At 37.1% G+C, this 18,786-nt stretch overlaps 1 protein-coding gene across 1 annotated transcript in view; it reads left to right on the plus strand.

Moving 5' to 3' along the window:
- The first annotated feature begins 298 nt into the window (after positions 1–298).
- Positions 299–18,786, plus strand: part of YME1L1 (YME1 like 1 ATPase) — a 33,375-nt gene continuing 14,887 nt past the window's right edge. The window contains exons 1-7 of the mRNA XM_007113666.4: positions 299–506; positions 4,881–5,012; positions 10,810–10,972; positions 11,483–11,581; positions 15,726–15,835; positions 17,419–17,569; positions 17,977–18,060. Coding sequence (XP_007113728.1) covers positions 474–506; positions 4,881–5,012; positions 10,810–10,972; positions 11,483–11,581; positions 15,726–15,835; positions 17,419–17,569; positions 17,977–18,060 — 772 coding nt within the window. The 5' untranslated portion in view covers positions 299–473. The remainder of the gene's footprint in view (positions 507–4,880; positions 5,013–10,809; positions 10,973–11,482; positions 11,582–15,725; positions 15,836–17,418; positions 17,570–17,976; positions 18,061–18,786) is intronic.

An 18,786-nucleotide genomic window follows, 5' to 3' on the forward strand; every position in this document is an offset into this window, starting at 1 on the left:
TGTAGCAAAAGAGGTTATCATAGCTCAAGGCCCAGTCAGAACAGGAGAATATATTGGAAGTATTGATAACAAAGCTGGAGAAAGATTTTAACAGGGTCCGTGTCTTTCCCCTTTAAAAAGAAAACTACAGCCAATGAGCTTTGGGGCTCCGGCGCGTGCATTACTCAACGTGAACGTGAACTACCTTGGGGGGCGTCAGCTGCCCCCGAAAAAGCGGAGCGTTGACGCACGCCCCTGGGTGGTGGCCTCACCTGCCCCGGAAGTACTGTTGCGTTAGCGCCTTGCCTTCCGGGGCAGATTGTCTGTCTTTGCAGCAGCTGTAGGCAGGGGAGGCCATTTTCCGTTTCTAGGAAGAGTGAGGGCGAGAGGAGAGAGAAAAGAAGAGGAAAAAAGGGCTCAGCGCCTCCCCGCCGGGCCGTGGACAAGAGGGACAGTTTCGGCGGGCGGGTGAGGTCGCTGACGGCCTGGAGAAGATGTTTTCTCTGTCGAGCACCGTTCAGCCCCAGGTGGGTCTGGCATCCAGTCCATTTTTCTCCCCCCGCCCTGCCCGCGTTTGCCGTTTGCGTTTCTTGGAAGTGGTTTCTCTTAAGGGATCGTAGGAGGGAAGCGTTTAATCCAGTTGGAGTCCTGGGGTTGAGAAGGGATCGGGGCAACGCAGAGAGTAAAGGGCTGACGATGAAGCAGAAGCAAAATACGAGCGTGATGGAGACCTTGGCTTATCGATTTGATTGCGTGGAATTTTTGCTGCAGAATCCATCAAGCATTGTTCAGTGCTAGACATTCTGGGGTGGGGGTGGGGAGGGGGAGGGGGCAGGGGAAACGACTGCCGTAGATGTAAAGGGAGCAAGTGATGTTCCTTTTCCATCCTTTCGCCTCTTCAAAGACTTTCGTCTTCACAACCCCGATTCTCTACTCTTTCTTTTAAATGGAATTTAACCCAAACATGCTATAAAAATTTGAATAATCTTCTATGAATGCTTTCTCTCTTTTTTTGACTAAAAGTAATTAATAAATATATATTGATATATTTAAGTTTTTGATTGCTTGCAGTTAAAATTTTGATTCAGCCTTCTCCCCATCTTTTCATTTTTGAAGCAAAAGGGCAAAGAAAAAAGATTCCAAGCGTTTTTATTTTAAATTCTTCTTTCAGGAGTAATCAACAGTGGCAATGTTTTGTTCTTAGTTCATTTAAAAATCTTTTTTGATGGTGACATTTTAATTTTTTTGAGAGTTCTTCACAGTTTTGCAAATAAACAGTTTTTGAAAACATTCCGTTTTAAAAATAATTTTTGACGTTCTTTAGTTTCTTGGTGAAAGCATATAATTATGTCCCTCTGTGTAACCTCCACTCCCTTTTGTTTTGTTTTGTTTTGAATTTTGCTAGTACTGGTGGGGTAATAAATGAAGTGGTTAGTTATTTATTGGGCATCAGTAATGTGCTAGGTGAACAAAGCAAACGTGGAATCTTGATGATATGAAGTAAAAAATGAGTAGGAGTTAGCCAAGTGAAGAGTGAATAGATGTGAACAGGTAGACAGAACATCTGGAGGTTCTGAGATAGTGACAAGCCTAGCTGATTGGAGGAACAAGAATAAGGCCAGTGTGGCTAGAGCGTGGTGATTAAAGGGCCAGTGACGGAAAGGAGGTTGGGGAGAATACTTGATGCAGATCATACAGGGTGTTACAAGAAGGGCCTTTGGGCTTCATTTTAAGTTTGTTGGAAACCATTGAATGCTTTTAAGCATGTTAAGGAGTAACATGATCAGATTTACATTACTGTCTATTACAGAGTAATAGATTACTCTGGCTTCTTGCTGTGTGGAAGGACAGAGTGGAAATGTTTTCAGTTTAGGATGTTATTGCACTAATCCAGAGAGGGATAATGCACCGCTAAGTGGTGACAGCGGTTATGGAACGAAGGGGATGAGATTTATTTTGAAAAAAGAACAGAGGGAATTCCCTGGTGGTCCAGTGGTTAGGACTTCATGCTTTCACTGCCAAGGACTGGGGTTCAATCCCTGGTCGGGAAACTAAGATCCCAGAAGCCGCGCGGTGCGGCCAAAAAAGAAAGAAAGAAAAAAGAATAGAATTTCATGAGGGATGATGGAAAAAGGTGTTTCTGGGTTTGATCAGCTGGATGCAAGTAGGTGTTATTTACCAAGATGACCGGTGTCTGGAGGAGTCTTACCAACTGTTTGAAAAAGAATTTGACTTAGCTTGCTGAATACAATATTAAACCTTTTGAAACCGAACTGCAAGAAATTGATGTCAAGAAGATCGGATTTTAGGAGAATTTATCATTAGCTGAATGGAGTTAGTGGTATGCAATGTCGGTAGAGGTAGTGAAGGAATTTTCTGTACTATAGGTAGTCCTAACTGGACTCATGTAGGACCGTTATATGACACAGAAGTTCAACCTTTTCATTGAGGAGAGATCAAACCATCTTTTAGCAGTTTAAATTCTTTATTGAATGAGAAGAGGTACAACTAATTAAAATAAAACTTTTCAAGGTTATAGACAGGGAATTCCCTGGCGGTCCAGTGGTTAGGACTTCACAATCTCGCCGAGGACCCAGGTTCAATCCCTGCTTGGGGAACTAAATTCCCAGAAGCCACACAGGGAGGCCAAAAAAACAACAAAAAAAAGTATAGACAGAAAATATGTATCTTAAAATAATTTGATTCCTATAATTTTTTTTTGCTTGTTTGTTGTTCTTGTTTTTTGGTCACGCTGCGCAGCTTGTGGCATTGAACCCAGGTCCTAAGCAGTGAAAGCGTGGAGTCCTAACTGCTGTACCACCAGGGAATTCCCTGATTCTTGTAATAGTTTTAAAAGAGCTTATCGTTTCTTTCTGACTCTAAAAATAATACACACTAATGGCCAAAAATCCTGAAAAGAAAAATATAAATAAGAAAGATCACCTATAATTTCATCATCCCAATAGATCACATTTTAGAATAAGTTCTTTCATCCTTTTAACTCTACACAAATATGTGTATGCATACTTTTTAAAAAAATGTTACATAAAGGTTTACAGCTCGCTTTTGTCATTTAAAAAACAATATTATGAATTTATTTCTGTATCAATAACCATGGGATGAAAAGTCTTTAAGTGAAACTGGAGTCAGATTATCTATGTTATAATCCTTCTTCCTATAGTACTTTCTTGCTGAGAAAGTGTAGTAGTGTTATAGAAATGTAATAGTAACTAATGTTTATAGCTGTTAGGAGAATTAAATGAGAGAATATAAGTAAAGTACATAGTTCAAAATGTGGCATATAGTAAGAGCCCATTTAATTTAATCATTTACTCAACACGTATTTATTTAGCATCTACTGTGTGCATTATTGCACTGGGATACAGTATTGAATGAGATAGAGAAAGTAAGGTAGAGAAAAATAAAATATAAAGTGTTAAGTTATATTAAGTATAACGTAAAAACAGTTTATATTAAATAATTTATAAATAAAATAGAGAAAAATAATAAAATAGAGGAAAAAACCCCTTGCCACGTGAAACTTATGCTCCAGTGGGAGAATGTGGTATAATAAATAAAAACTATTTGGTCTTTGCTCCCAATTCTTGGAACAGAGCTCCTAAAACCCTTGAAATTTCTTGTGTGATGGGCGTGTCTTTATTCTTAAAGCCCCTCTTTGGATCACACCTGGATTTACGCTAATGAGGTGACTTAGATTGGGGTTTCTAGTAAACAATATATAGGTAAATAAGTAAATATATGAAGTGTGAAAATGTCAAGAAGGAAAAATAGAGCAGAGGAAGGCAATAAGGAATATTTTTTAGGGGAGGGTTGCTGAAATCTTACAAGGTTGTCCAGGGAGAAGATACATGGAAAGATGACTTGTGAGTTAAGAACTGAAAGGAGAGCAAACTATGTGACTAACTGGACAGGAGGGAATAAACAGCAGTGCAAAGTACTTGAGGTAAGGGCCTGCCAGGTGTGTTCCAGGAACAGAAAGGGGGATGCGGTGGTGGGAGCAGAGAGAAGGAAGGGGAACTTAGTGGTGGATCAATTCAGAGAGGTGATAAAGAGCCAGGGAGGGCTTTCTGTGTTCTCGTTGTTAGGACGTTGACTTTTATTGTGAGAATAGCCGTTGGAGGGTTAGGTGTGTTCCAGGAACAGAAAGGGGGATGCGGTGGTGGGAGCAGAGAGAAGGAAGGGGAACTTAGTGGTGGATCAATTCAGAGAGGTGATAAAGAGCCAGGGAGGGCTTTCTGTGTTGTTAGGACGTTGACTTTTATTGTGAGAATAGCCATTGGAGGGTTTTGAGCAGAGGAGTGATGAGATCTGACTGGCTTTAATAGAGCAGATTCAGGGAGAGAAGTTAGGACACAGTTGTAAAAATCCACATATAGATGATGGTGACTTAGAATAGGGTGGTGCAGTGGGGAAGTTGAAAAGTATAAAATTCTGGGTATATGCTTACTTGTTTCATGTCTGCGAAATATTTCATTTTTGTGGTGGTATCATTTGTGTAGCCACTCCCCTATTGGACATTTCTAGCTTTCCACAAATTTTTAAATATTTTGATGAAAACTGTCTTCTGTGCATATGCAAGCATAGATCATTACTTACTAGATTATTTCCTTGGAATAAATCCCTAGAAGTTAGATTGCGCGAATGGTGAAATGTATGTATTTTTAATACTTTTGCTGTATATAACCCCTATACTATCCTGAAGGGATATACCAGTTTTCTTTCTACCAGCAATAATCTGAGTATTTATAATTTTTAATGTATAGTTTTGATATACGGTGTATATTTAACTTTTTACAATACCCAATCCTGACAATAAAAGTGTTTTTTTCTGTTTTTATTTTAAAAAGCACTACTTATTTTCAGCTTCTGTCTTTTTATAGGTTACAGTTCCTCTGAGTCATCTCATCAATGCCTTCCATTCACCGAAAAACACATCTGTTTCTGTCAGTGCATCAATTTCTCAAAACCAGCATCGAGATGTAGTGTCTGAGCATGAGGCTCCCAGCAATGAGGTAATAGTTTTTACCCTGGATGTGTGAGAAAGTTTTTTTGGTTTAGTGCATTGTAAACATGCCTGAAATAACTTTCTATGTTTAGGCGTTTGTAACAGGGTGATTTCTGTCTTCAGCTTAATCTCCCTTTTACGATTAAAGATGTCCAACTCTGGCTTTGTTGTACAGATAGAAATATTACTTTGTTTTATTTTTAACATTTAATTTATAAAAAATTTCACGTGGCAGTGTATTGGTATTCACTTCCTACATCACTGCTTGTGTAATATCATTTAGATATTCTTTTGTGTTGCTTCAATGGTAGCAGGGAACCTACAGTTAACTCCATAATTCCCATAATTCTCAGGAAAGATAGAATAGCAAGAAGTTATCATCTACCGCCTTATAGGAGCTTTCAGTGTAATTGAACAATTAGAATATAGATACCTGAAAGTGAAATGTGTAAGCTATGAAACCGTACTTTGAGTATTCAGAGAATTATAAAATCATTGTGGCCTAGGATATAGCGAATTCCCAACCTAGGAACCGTGTGTTTACAAGATTCATTAATAAGATAATTGCTTTTAGCTCAGAATACATTTTTCATAGTAAACATTATAATCTATAGTTAAGTTTCTCAGAAGCCTCTTTAACCATAAATAGCTTATGTTCTTAGTCCTGATATCAGGGGCTATGGCAAAGGACAGTAGAGGAGGAGTTGAAAAAATGTTTGCGGGACTTCCCTGGTGGCCCAGTGGTTAAGACTCCACGCTTCCAATGCAGGGGGCCCGGGTTCGATCCCCGTTCGGGGAACTACAATCCCACATGCCACGTGGTGCAGCCAAAAAAAAAAAAAAGTCTGCTTTTGGTGGGGGTGGGATGGGGGGTGGTTGTAAGGTGAGTCTTGGGATACAATTTTACTTAGGTGAAAAGTTTGTCTTTATGCTTTCCTTTTTTTAAAAAAAAAAATTGATTAATTAATTTATTTATTTTTGGCTGTGTTGGGTCTTCGTTGTTGTGTGTGGGCTTTCTCTAGTTGTGGTGAGCAGGGGCTACTCTTCATTGCGGTGCGCAGGCTTCTCATTGCAGTGGCTTCTCTTGTTGCAGAGCACGGGCTCTAGGCGCGCCAGCTTCAGTAGTTGTGGCTCGTGGGCTCAGTAGTTGTGGCTTGCGGGCTCTGGAGCGCAGGCTCAGTAGTTATGGCGCACGGGCTTAGTTGCTCCGCGGCATGTGGGATCTTCCCGGATCAGGGTTCGAACCCATGTTCCCTGCACTGGCAGGCGGATTCTTAACCACCGCGCCACAAGGGAAGCCCCTATGCTTTCCTTTTATATTATCTGCAAAATTCCTATTGCCTCTGTCTATAGGCAATCCATTCTTGTCTTCTGTTGTGACACCCTTCTTCCAAGTTACAGCCCGAGAGCTTTCCTAATGATAAGACTGCGTGTATCAAAATTGCTACATGCAGCAATATTATGTTCATTTTAGAAATTTTGGAAAATATTATGTAGGTAGAAGAAATTAAATTAACCTATGATCCTGCTTCTCTTTTTCTCACTTGTACTTTTATATTTTATAATAGTTGGATCATACTGTATATGCTGATTTAGATTTTGCTTGATCATTTAATAGTCTTAAGAACTTTTTATTCCATACATTTTCTTTATTTTTAATGACTTTCAGAGTGTTCATTTTATGATGTTCTGTTGTTGGATATTGTTTCCAATTTTTTGCTGCTCTAAACAACACCATTTGTACTCTCCGTGGTGCTAAATGTTTGACTATTTCATCAAGTGAAATGGCTAGGTCCTTAGTGAAGTACATTTTGGCGGCTTGAAAAGTAGCTAAACTCTAGAAGCCAATGTTGAGCTTAAGACTAATGGTCTCAAATACAGAATTGTTGTCTTATCCTCTGATTTACCTTCATTATTCCTATGGTTTATCATTGATGACTGTTTGTTATTGCTTCACAAACATTTTCATTCTTCTTAAGCATCCTCCCTCATCTCTACTCGCACTTCCTTTGCTCTGAGGTTACATTGCTTTCATCAAGTCTTGCTCATCAAAACACCCACTTCACAGTGCAAGCAAAAAACTTGCAACTTCCTTCAAGCTACTGACTTCTTTTCCTGTTGCTTTCAGACTTCTTGAAAAAGTAGTACTCTGAACTTAATATCTATTCTTGCTAAACTTTTATTCATACTACATCCCATTATAGTTTGGTTACTACTATTACCATTTTATAGAATTGTTTTGGTATATTTTGTTGACTTCCTTAGCAGTAAGTACAGGCCTTTTTATTTTATTTTATTTTATTTTATTTTTTTGCGGCACGTGGGCCTCTCACTGTTGTGGCCTCTCCCGTTGAGGAGCACAGGCTCTGGACGCGCAGGCCCAGCGGCCATGGCTCACGGGCCCAGCCGCTCCGCGGCATGTGGGATCTTCCCGGACCGGGGCACGAACCCGTGTCCCCTGCATCGGCAGGCGGACTCTCAACCACTGCGCCACCAGGGAAGCCAGGCCTTTTTAAAAATCCACATCTTTTTCATCTTTTCCTTCACATTTGACCTTGCTGAACATCCACTGCTTTCAAAATACTTTCATAAATTGAGTGATACTACATTGATGGTTTTTTTTTTTCTCTTTCTGTTTTGCTGGGCTTTTTTATTGCCAGCCTTTTACATAGTGTGTGTACATTTATCTGTAATCTAATTTTCATTTTGCATAGTCTCCCAGATTATATATCTTAATGTCTATATATATTTATATGCTGATAACTCCCAAATCTATCTCCAACTCTGAAGTATCTCTAAAGTTTTAAAGTAATTATCTGGTGGCTTATTAAAATACCCCTCTGGATAGGCTCCAAGGACCTCGAAATTAAGATGTCTAAAACTGAGCTGCTTCCCCAGATTCCAGTGTATTTGATCTTAGAGTGGTTTTAGCCCCTCTTCATCAGTCTGGGTCCAACCAAGAGAGAGAGACCACATAGTCATTTGAACAGTGAATGTTTAATATAAAAAATATATAATTTTTTAGTTTAATATTTTAAAAACCCTGGTCTAACAGGGGATTAGAATAACTAGGGATTGGCTAGTAATAAGTAAAGAAAATTCAAATATATAAGACTTGTGGATTCAAGAAGCAGCTAATCCTCCCAGGACTGAGAGCTTCCCAGGAAGAGTTCTCCACCGCTGGGCTGAGGTTCTGAGGTTGTTGGAGAGGGCATGGCCTTGGCTCACTGAATGGCACAGGAGTCATTGGTGCCGTGCCAGCTGAACCTGATGGAAATCTGCCCCCTCGGGTACCAGGAGAAGCTGTTCATGGGGATGTGTGTTACTGGAAAAGCTTCTGGGTACTGCTGGCAACTGTGCACTGTAGGAGCCAGGCTTTGGAGAAGCTGTAGGAGTGGCAGGAACCACTCCTGGAGAAACCATGGGTGTTATGTTGCACACAGGAGCCTGCTGAGTGAACACCATAGCCTGAACCAGGAGCAGAAACTCCTCCTACAGTGTCTCTCCAGTGCCCTCTACTGACAGCTTAATGTTCTAGCCAACAAAGGAAAATTTTTTTTTTTTTGCGGTACGCGGGCCTCTCACTGCCGTGGCCTCTCCCGTTGCGGAGCACAGGCTCCGGACGCTCAGGCTCAGCGGCCATGGCTCACGGGCCCAGCCGCTCCGCGGCATGTGGGATCTTCCCGGACCGGGGCACGAACCCGTGTCCCCCGCATCGGCAGGCGGACTCTCAACCACTGCGCCACCAGGGAAGCCCAAAGGAAAAATATTTAAAGGGCCCAGATCCATGAACATGGAGCCAAAAAAAGGATGAAGAGGAGCTAAGAGACAACAAATCAATAACCAGAACATCCATCCAGAACCCTTCTCCCTCACAATCCCTATACTTTACTGGTTTCTTCATATGTCTGTTGTCTGTGACTTGGTATTTGCATCCTTCTTAGTCAGGGCTCAGTTCGGGTTTATACCATTTTTCTCTTGTTACATCAGCCTTCTGTTCTCCAGCTTATCATCTTTGTCTTTATTTTCTTCCTATAAAGCAAAACTAATGATATTAGCTATAGAATTAAATTCAAACAAGGCTTTTCGCAATATGGCCATAGCCCATCTTTCTAGTGCTTTCTTCGGTCACTAAACTTTTTACTGCATCTCAAACATTCCAAGCCCTTTGATGACTTTTTGTTTGCCCTCTTCCCCAAGGTTTCTGCCCCCATCATTTGTGAATTAAGTGTTACTTCAGTGAAGCCTTATCACTTAGGAAATTAGTTGTTGGGTTCTCTTACGACTTTTTAAAAAATATCTCTGTAATAGCAGTTACCTTATTGTATGATAATTATCATAGTCATATGTACCTTATTTCTCTTTATGTTCCTAGGACTTCATACTCAATATGTAAGGGGCATAAATTTCTGTCTTAGTTAAAAATCTGCATTTCCCTTTGTATTATAAATAGACTTTTTGGTTTCCCCATTTTAAAAGATAAAACATCTTTGTAGCTCTTGAATATTGTAGTCCTTCTGATTCCATTATAATAATGTGCTTTATGTTCTACAGTTTTTATTACCTTAAAAAGCACCTTTTGGGCTTCCCTGGTGGCGCAGTGGTTGAGAGTCCGCATGCCGATGCAGGGGATACGGGTTCATGCCCCGGTCCGGGAAGCTCCCTGTGCGTCCGGAGCCTGTGCTCCGCGACAGGAGAGGCCACAACAGTGAGAGGCCTGCGTACCGCCAAAAAAAAAAAAAAAAAAAAAAAAAGCACCTTTTAAGTATTTTATTTCATCCTGCCTTTATCTTACTGTATATCCTAGGATATGTAGATGAGCAAGGCATCATCTCTTCCATTGATCCATATTATCTTGTTGTGAAATAGGCAGGATATATTTTATAGTCATTTTCCTAATGAAGAAAGGGATTCTAAGAATATGAATGACTTGTCACAAAGCTAATATTTGACAAACTCCTGAACATCAATCCAGAGCTATGTAGTCCGGGGATCTGACTACATCAGTCATAAAAAGTTGATGCTTTACTTGGTCTGTTTATTTTTGCTCTCCTTACTTGAAGTTTTAGCTGTTTGGGGCTTGTCCTTAGTGTCTCCCTGTCAGCTCATTTGGACAAGAAAATAGCTCACCCCATCCTATTTCTAGTTATTTTAGAACTGTTTTAAGGTGAGTGTATTTTCTTGACTGGTTTTCACACATCTTCTTTGTTTAATTTCCCTCCTTATTAGAAGTTAGATATGGCTAACCTAACAGAACCTTTCAGTTCAAATAAGAATCTCAGCAATTCTTTATTGGATGGGCTTTTGTTTATGGTCACTAGGGACTGGAGGAAGCTTTAAAGCTCCATAGACTGGTGATACTATTGGGAATATGATTTTTTTAACCTGTGTCAAACCTCACATGACTGACCTCAGTAAAATTAGAACTAGAAAAATATTCATACAAATTTATTTTTTAAATATTTGAAAGAAACGGGGAATCAATACATTTGTTAGATTTTAAAAATTCACATTATTTCAATTGATAAGTACTCTTCAAGTTAAATAGCTTGATAATAATGCTTACTTGAGATAAACAACAAGGACCTACTGTATAGCACAGGGAACTGTATTCACTATCTTGTAATAACTTGTAATGGAAAATAATCTGAAAAAGAATACATATATTTATACATATATAAGTATATGTATATATAACTGAATCACTGCTGTATACCTGAAACATTGTAAATCAACTATATGTCAGTAAAAAAATAAAAGTTAAAAAATAATAATGCTAACTTGGTTGAATTAATCTTTTACAGCCTATACTTAACTTAAGGGACCTTGGATTATCGGAATTAAAAATTGGACAAATTGATCAACTGGTAGACAGTCTACTTCCTGGAATTTGTAAGGACAAAAACGTTTCTTCCCATTGGCATACATCTCATGTATCTGCACAGTCCTTCTTTGAAAATAAATATGGTAAGTTAATATTATTTTGTGTCCCAATGAAGGTAAGCCATTCCAGTACTATTGATAATTTAATTGATACCACTTATTAATACACCTCTGGTTTCCAGTGTTTCATTACATTGTTGATTAGAGGTTTTTTTTTATTTTTTGATTAGAGTTTTGAAATTGTCTCTAGGAAATAGCAATTTTTTGTTTCTCCGTGCTCTTAGCTAAAAGTAACTTTCACTAGACATATATATTTTTACCTCTTGGTTTGAATTTAATTTCATTGGCAGCTATATTTGTATATCATATAAAAAAAGATAATGCAATGGACAAGTGATAGACAGTAATATGATGAAGAAATGTGATTAAATTTGCAATGCTTTTAGATAAAGATATCAAAAAGCAGAGTCATACATGGACAAATGAAAGGCAAAACTCATTTTGGTTTTTCTAATATTCGGTAAAATTATTTGTATTTCATGACTTTTGTTTGTTTGACAGTTAGAAAATTTACTTTTTACAATTTCCCTCCAGGTTGCTTAGATATATTTAGTACTTTACGTTCCTCTTGCTTGTACAGACAACATTCAAGAACTCTTAAAAGAATTTGTTCAGATCTTCAGTACTGGCCAGGTATGAAGCAACAGTTGTATTTATTTTGAAAAAAATAATAGATTTATTTAATCTATTCAGATTTGTCTTTCTTAATGATATTAATGATTAGAAACATTCATTTGTAGCTCACAGTAGAACTTCTAGAATATTTGGAGTCAACTAGTCTGGGTATATCTGTGTAATTTTTAACCTGGGAAATATAACTAGTTTTTGAATGTGAGTGACAAGTGCCACAGTAAAGGAAACTCTAGGGAGCTCACCTATACCTGCTCCAAAACAATTAAGCACATTTGTTTACTTCTCTCATTTTCAAAATCCCATTGCAATGAAAAAAAAAGATAAAAATGAGAAAAAAGTCAGGGCAGCAGCAGAGGGGTTTTATAAATAGACCAGAAATTTGATGACTTTCTGGAACTTGTAAAGTAGATGAAACCCCATTGATAATCAAAATCCAATATGTATTCATTCATATTTATTTAATATCAGGCACTACTGATAGGTGTTAGGCAAGAGTGATAGTTATGTAACTGAAAAAGACATATGTTATCAACCCTCATGACGCTTATAGTAGAGTGACATGAAAGAGGTGTGTAATGCTAATTCCAGTAGAACTTAGGAAAAATCCCCAAGTTCTAAGTCAATAATAGTGAGCTCTAGGGTAGCTGATTTAGTGAAACAGTTGAAAGATTGCGAAAAGTGGGCCAGTCACAGAACAGATCTGGCTTGCAACTTTTAGACAAAAGAACACATTTGTAATAAGGTGTCCGTGTATGTATGTTGAAAGGGGACTCCTGGTTTGAGGGTTGATGCCAAAGAGAGAAACAAGATAGTAACCCAGGTTAACTTTGGACTTGAATCATACACTAAAGGTACCTGCTCATTTACCATAAGTCCATGTTTTGTAGTCTAACTATATTTACCACTTGGATAGTTTTGAGGACACCTGTCTGCAGTCAGTACTAATCACTGTATTCTTCTTTACAATACAAATGGTGTGCAAGAATCTCCACATGTTTGAGGAGAATTTATAGCATGAAGGAGAGGCACCAGGGTGGGCAAAGAAATCTCTTTTGTACTTTGAAGAAATGGTTAATGTAGAAGACAGAAGACTACTTAAGGATGATACACTCATTTTTATATATTCAAGGAAGAAAAAAACTGAGCATGTATAGGGTATAAAAAATATCTTAATAAATTTTTAAAAAGTTATAACTCAAAGGTCAGATTCTCTGATCATATGATAAAACTGAAGTCAAATAATAGAAAAGATACCTAAAAAAAATTCCTAAATATGTGGAAAATTTTAAAGATACTTTTTTAAGTGTCTTGTGGCTGAAGGGAATTGAAAACAAATTACAGACAATTATTCCTGAACCACAATGAAAATCTGCATATCTGAATCTTTGGGTTGAGGACAAACTGAAGCTGAAGGCATTGTATGAATTTTAGGAAATAAGGAAGATGGGAAATAAATTGATTATTTATTTTTAGAATTTCTTTAAAAGAACCTGAGAAATTAATATGGATAAGACACATTAAATTAAATGAATATAACGGCAAGAAATGGTTTCACTTAATTAAATCAAGAATAAATTTAATTTGAAAAGAAAATAGAACAGTCTGATAAAGAAATTATGAGAAAATACAGTGTTAGAAGTGAAAAGTGGGAACTGTCACAGATAATGAAGATTTTTAAATTAAAATGTATATAATTTTATATTGTAAATAAAAATATGTTGAAACAGATAATTATTTGAGTTATAAATTATTAGCAAAATTGACCCAGGAAGAGATAAGACAATAGCTATAAAATTTGAAAGGTAGGGCTTCCCTGGTGGCACAGTGGTTGAGAGTCTACCTGCTGATGCAGGGGACACGGGTTCGTGCCCTGGTCCGGGAGGATCCCACATGCTGTGGAGCGGCTGGGCCCATGAGCCATGGCCGCTGGGCCTGTGTGTCCGGAGCCTGTGCTCCTCAACGGGAGAGGCCACAGCAGTGAGAGGCCCGCATACCACAAAAAAAAAAAAAAAAAAAAATTTGAAAGGTAATATCTTTCGAATATAATCTCTTTGCCCCAAAGGCACTAGGCTCAGATGGTTTTATGGCTGTATTCTGTTTTCCAATGTCAGGAGTCTTCCTGTTATTTAAAACTTTTTTAATAAAGAAAAAGATAGACTAGGCTTCCCTGTTTATTCCATGAGATTACTGATACTAAAATATTAGTACAAAAAAGAATACAGTAGATTAATTTCACTTAATATAGATATAGAAATCCTAAGTAAAGTCTAAAAAAAGCACATATAGAAATATACTAAAATTTATGATTAAGGAATACAAGAATGATTTAACATTAGGAAGTATGTTAATTTATCATGTTAATTGATTATAGACAAGAAAAGGATTATTTGTATGATAAAAAGGCATGTGATATATCCTAATTATTATGCTTCCTAAAAACTTGTAGAATACTTTTAAAATTTCTGAAGTGTATCTGTTAGGTTCTCATTAATATGAGAAACAGAATGTCTAGTATCCTGTTTTTGTTCAGTAATTTGGAGATCCTGAAATATCTGATTAAAAAGAAAAAGGAAGTTTTATGTAAGTTAAAAGGGGCAAAATTATAATTAGGTGATACGATTGTTTACCAGAAAATTCAATAAAATCAACTGAAAGGCTGCTCTGGTGCCATAGAAGGTAAATGCATAAAAATCAATAGCTTTTTCTTTTTTATCCTAGCAATAGGTTTTATTTACAGTTCATTCAAAATCCATTAAATCTTGTATCCTGACAAGAAATATGCAACATGATATATATATACACACACAGATGTATATATGTATGCATATGAAACCTGACTGAAGGAAATAAAAGAAGAGCTGAGTAAAATAAAGGGAGAGAGTACTGTAGTCCTTTTCAGAAGAACTTAGTGTTCTAACATTATCAATTTGCACCCAGATTTTCAGTGCAACTCCAATCAAAACTCAAAACATTGGTTAGGAAAATAAAGAAGTTGATTTTAAACTTGGGGATAAAAAGGGAATCAGATTATTTTCTTACACCTTTAAAAAGTTCCGAAGAACTGAAAACAAGTAGAAGTATTAGATGAAGTCAGTAAACTGCCTTTAAAATCTTAGTGTGAGGATGAGACTCTTTAATCAAAGCACAGTGAAGAAAACACTAAAGATTAAAAGACACGGCTTCATTAACCTTACAAATTACTGTATCACTTAATTAAAAGACAAAGACATTAAAATAAATGTTTGAAATATACATGACTAAAAGTATATATAACATCCATATTCTGCAAATGAAAATGGAAAAATATGAAAGGTCATGAGTGCTCAGTTCACTAAAGAAATAAAAATAATCAATAAAAATTAAAAATGTTTTCAAAAATTTTCCTCACTTCTAATCTGAATTGCAAATTGAAACAAAATGTTACTTTCTGCCCATCAGATTTTGTACAAATTAAAAAGATTTTTATTTATATTCAGTACTGCAAAGGATATGGAGGAAAGGACACTCATATTCATTGCTGGGTGTATAAATTCTCGACAACATCCTTTTGGAGGACAGTCTCTTGGTGTTAAACAATTCAAGTCTCACAGTGTCACTTTTAGGAATGTAGTCTGTGTGTGGTGAAAGATAACATGTACTAGATTTTTAACTGCAGCATTATTTTTAGCAATAAAAACTAGGAAACAGCTAATGCCCATAGTAGGGAAGTAGTTGAGTAAATTGCCATATCCTGATAAATGGGAAAACTGTAAACAGCCATTAAACTGAATGCACTGTCTGATCTGTTCTGAAAAATGTCCATGATAAATTGTTAAGGGAAAGAAGACAATTGCAAAAAGTTATGTACTATTTTTTAGAAAGAGCATGTTTTAATACATAGAAGTATAGTCATGTAATTGTTCAATTGGTTACTTCTGGAACACTTCAGCACACTTGTAATTAAAGTCATTAAAACGGATTGAATCTGTACATCAACTTTACTTTTTCTTGGTAATTTTAAAATGTAAAAACAACAACAAAGAACTGTGTTAAAAAAATAAGAAAATAACTAGTATGTACTGGAATAGTGTCAGAGTTTTGATTCTTATGCACTTTCCTTGTAAAAATTTAAAATGAGAAGTAAATGTGATACTGTTTGATTCAGTTTTCGTACAGTCTCGGGGTTTTAAAACTTTAAAATCAAGGACACGACGTCTACAGTCCACTTCTGAAAGATTAGCAGAAACACAACATACAGCACCATCATTCGTGAAGGTAATTAGACCTTTTATGCTGTTGTTTGAAAAAGCAGTAATTTTCAAGTTATTAAAAAGAACCTTCAATATCTGATTTCTACTGCAGACTAATAGATTTCCTTCCATCTTTCTACTTAGGATAAAGGATTAATATCCCGTGTAATCAGTATAGCTAGAACTCTCCTGGGTGCCAAGCTTATCTTTCCAGTAGCCTATTAGACATCTTCCTCTGTTGTTTTTTTTCCCTATCAATCTACACCTGCTTATGCATTCTTGGATAAATAGCATTCACCCAAGCTAGAAACCGGCTGGACAGCTATGATCTGTCCATCTTCTCTCACCTCCCACATCCATTAATCACTAAAATCCTGTTGATCCAGCCTCTTAAGTATTTATTTCTTAAATCTGTCTTCATCCCCAGTTCCACTGCATAGATAGACCATAGTTATTTCTTGCCTAGATTCCTCTCATAAACACTCATTTAGTCTCCTTGCCTTTAGTTTTGCTACCTTTAGCCCAGCCTCCAGACTGCCGTCCACCAGACTGTCTGAAATGTGTCAGTGTAATGGTTGTATTCCTCTGCGTTATTGTCAGACTTCTGCCATGGTACATATGGCATTTCATCATTTGGCATTCTGCCTACCATTTTTTTTTTTTTTTTTTTTTTTTTTTTTTTTTTTTTGTGGTATGCGGGCCTCCCTCCGCTGTGGCCTCTCCCGTTGCGGAGCACAGGCTCCGGACGCGCAGGCCCAGCGGCCATGGCTCACGGGCCCAGCCGCTCCGCGGCATGTGGGATCCTCCCAGACCGGGGCACGAACCCGGTTCCCCTGCATCGGCAGGCGGACGCGCAACCGCTGCGCCACCAGGGAAGCCCCTGCCTACCATTTTTGTGTTCTCATCTTTCAGTGTGCCCCCTCCTCTCCTCCTACCCACCTCATCTCTTGGTTTTTTACAGTCCTGTCAAACAAGATTGTTTATAGCTCTTGAGCACTAAAGGCTGCTGTTTCATGGCTCTGTCAAATTATTCATGCTCTGTGTTCCCATGGTTTAGCTATGCCATTCTCTGTAAGGCCTTTACTGACTTCTTAGGTAGCATTTGTTTTACCACCATACCTAGTACCTCTAACATAGTATCAAAATGACTTCAAAAACTTAGTTATTTGTGTATCTCTGCCCAATAGACTGAAAACATTCAGATGATTGGTTATTTATCTTTACATCTTCAGAACTTATACAGGACCAAGTATATAAAAGGTGCTCAGTAAACATTTAATAAATGAATGAGGTTTTTCCTCCAGCAGAAATAAAGGAATGTGACCTATTCTAAGCCATTAGAACCCTAAGTCAACATGTGACCTGTTAACTGTTTTCAGTATAGTTAGTGGTCTTATGTAGAGAGTTTCTCTATATTAATTGATGCAAGTATAGGGTCCAGTGTTTCCTAGCCATTGATTATTTATTGTCGAATCTTAATTCTTCACATTGACAATAAAAATTTTTAATTCTGGAATTTTAATGAATTTTTTTGTGAGTGGTTGTTATATTTTGGGGGAGTATTATCTGTATAGTCAGCTGATACTGATGTGTTGTTTGCGTATTTAGGGGTTTCTTTTGCGGGACAGAGGATCAGACATTGAGAGTTTGGACAAACTCATGAAAACCAAAAACATACCTGAAGCTCACCAAGATGCATTTAAAACTGGTTTTGCAGAGGGTTTTCTGAAAGCTCAAGCACTGACACAAAAAACCAATGGTGAGTTGATTTGACAGCGTCCATATTTAGGGAAGAATATCTGAAAGAAAGTTATAGTCCTGCCTTTAAGTGATTATAATAACTTTTCTAACAATTTTCCAACATTTTATTGGTTATATTTCGTTATATTTGTATCTTAAGCTGTGGTGTAGAAGTGGGAATATCTGCTGGCACTTTTCACTTTCTGAAGTGAGAAGCCAAAGTCAGCGATAGAAGCATGAGTGGCTTCATGAAGTTTTTGGTAACAGGTGCTGAAAGGCAATCATGGAGATGATGCAAAACATGCCAGGCTCCAATATTGCATGTGGTGAAATGTGATTACCATCAGTAACCTAATATTTGCATTTCATTGAGCTGTCATTTCTCATTGATATAATTTGATTTAAGGCTTTTTCTTTTTTCTCCAGATTCTCTAAGAAGAACTCGCCTGATTGTCTTTATTCTGCTGGTAGTTGGCATTTATGGACTCTTAAAAAACCCATTTTTATCTGGTAGAGGCTCTTTATATTTATCTGACTTTTTTTTTGTCTTTTATATACTCATTTATTTTTTATAGTTAGTCTATCTAAGACTTAGAGATAAGAAAACATTAATGTTTATAGTTCCAGGGTCTAGGTCTTTCATTCCTAAGTCAAGACTTCTCAGATTGGGTCACTTTAAGATTGTTTTTTGCATTGAAATTAAAGTTCCAAGGATTATGTTAGAGTGGAAATGTTAGATCTACTTCTGGTAGTGGTTAGTTCCCCAGATTTTTAGAAAATGATACCTGTCCAATAATAAAATTTTAAAAACGTACAAGAATTTTAAAATAGCAATACAAAGTGTAATAGTCATCTATTTCAAAGACAATAATTGAATTTCAAAAATTAACTTAAATGGAAAATTACTTTAAATAGAGTCACAGATTTTCTCAGTTTGCAAGTGTAAAATGAAGTAATAATGTCAGGTTTAAGCGGTTCCAGTTGCTTTTTCAACTATCATTCAGTTTTTACCCCGTGTTTTCTCCTTTCTTTATGATGGATTACCTTGAGAGAAAAAAACTGATTTACAATTAAGAACATTGGTTGACCTGTATAAGGAATCATTCCCAGAACTTGCATGTAGCCCCAGTTATTTTAAAAGTTGTTAGTGGCATCAAACCTGAGATGAGGTTTTAACATCTAGGAATAGCCTTTTTATATCTAGATCTGCCTTCTCTTGTTTCCTTTTTTTCAAAA

Source organism: Physeter macrocephalus, chromosome 11 (assembly GCF_002837175.3).
Source record: "Physeter macrocephalus isolate SW-GA chromosome 11, ASM283717v5, whole genome shotgun sequence".
NCBI lineage: Eukaryota > Metazoa > Chordata > Mammalia > Artiodactyla > Physeteridae > Physeter > Physeter macrocephalus.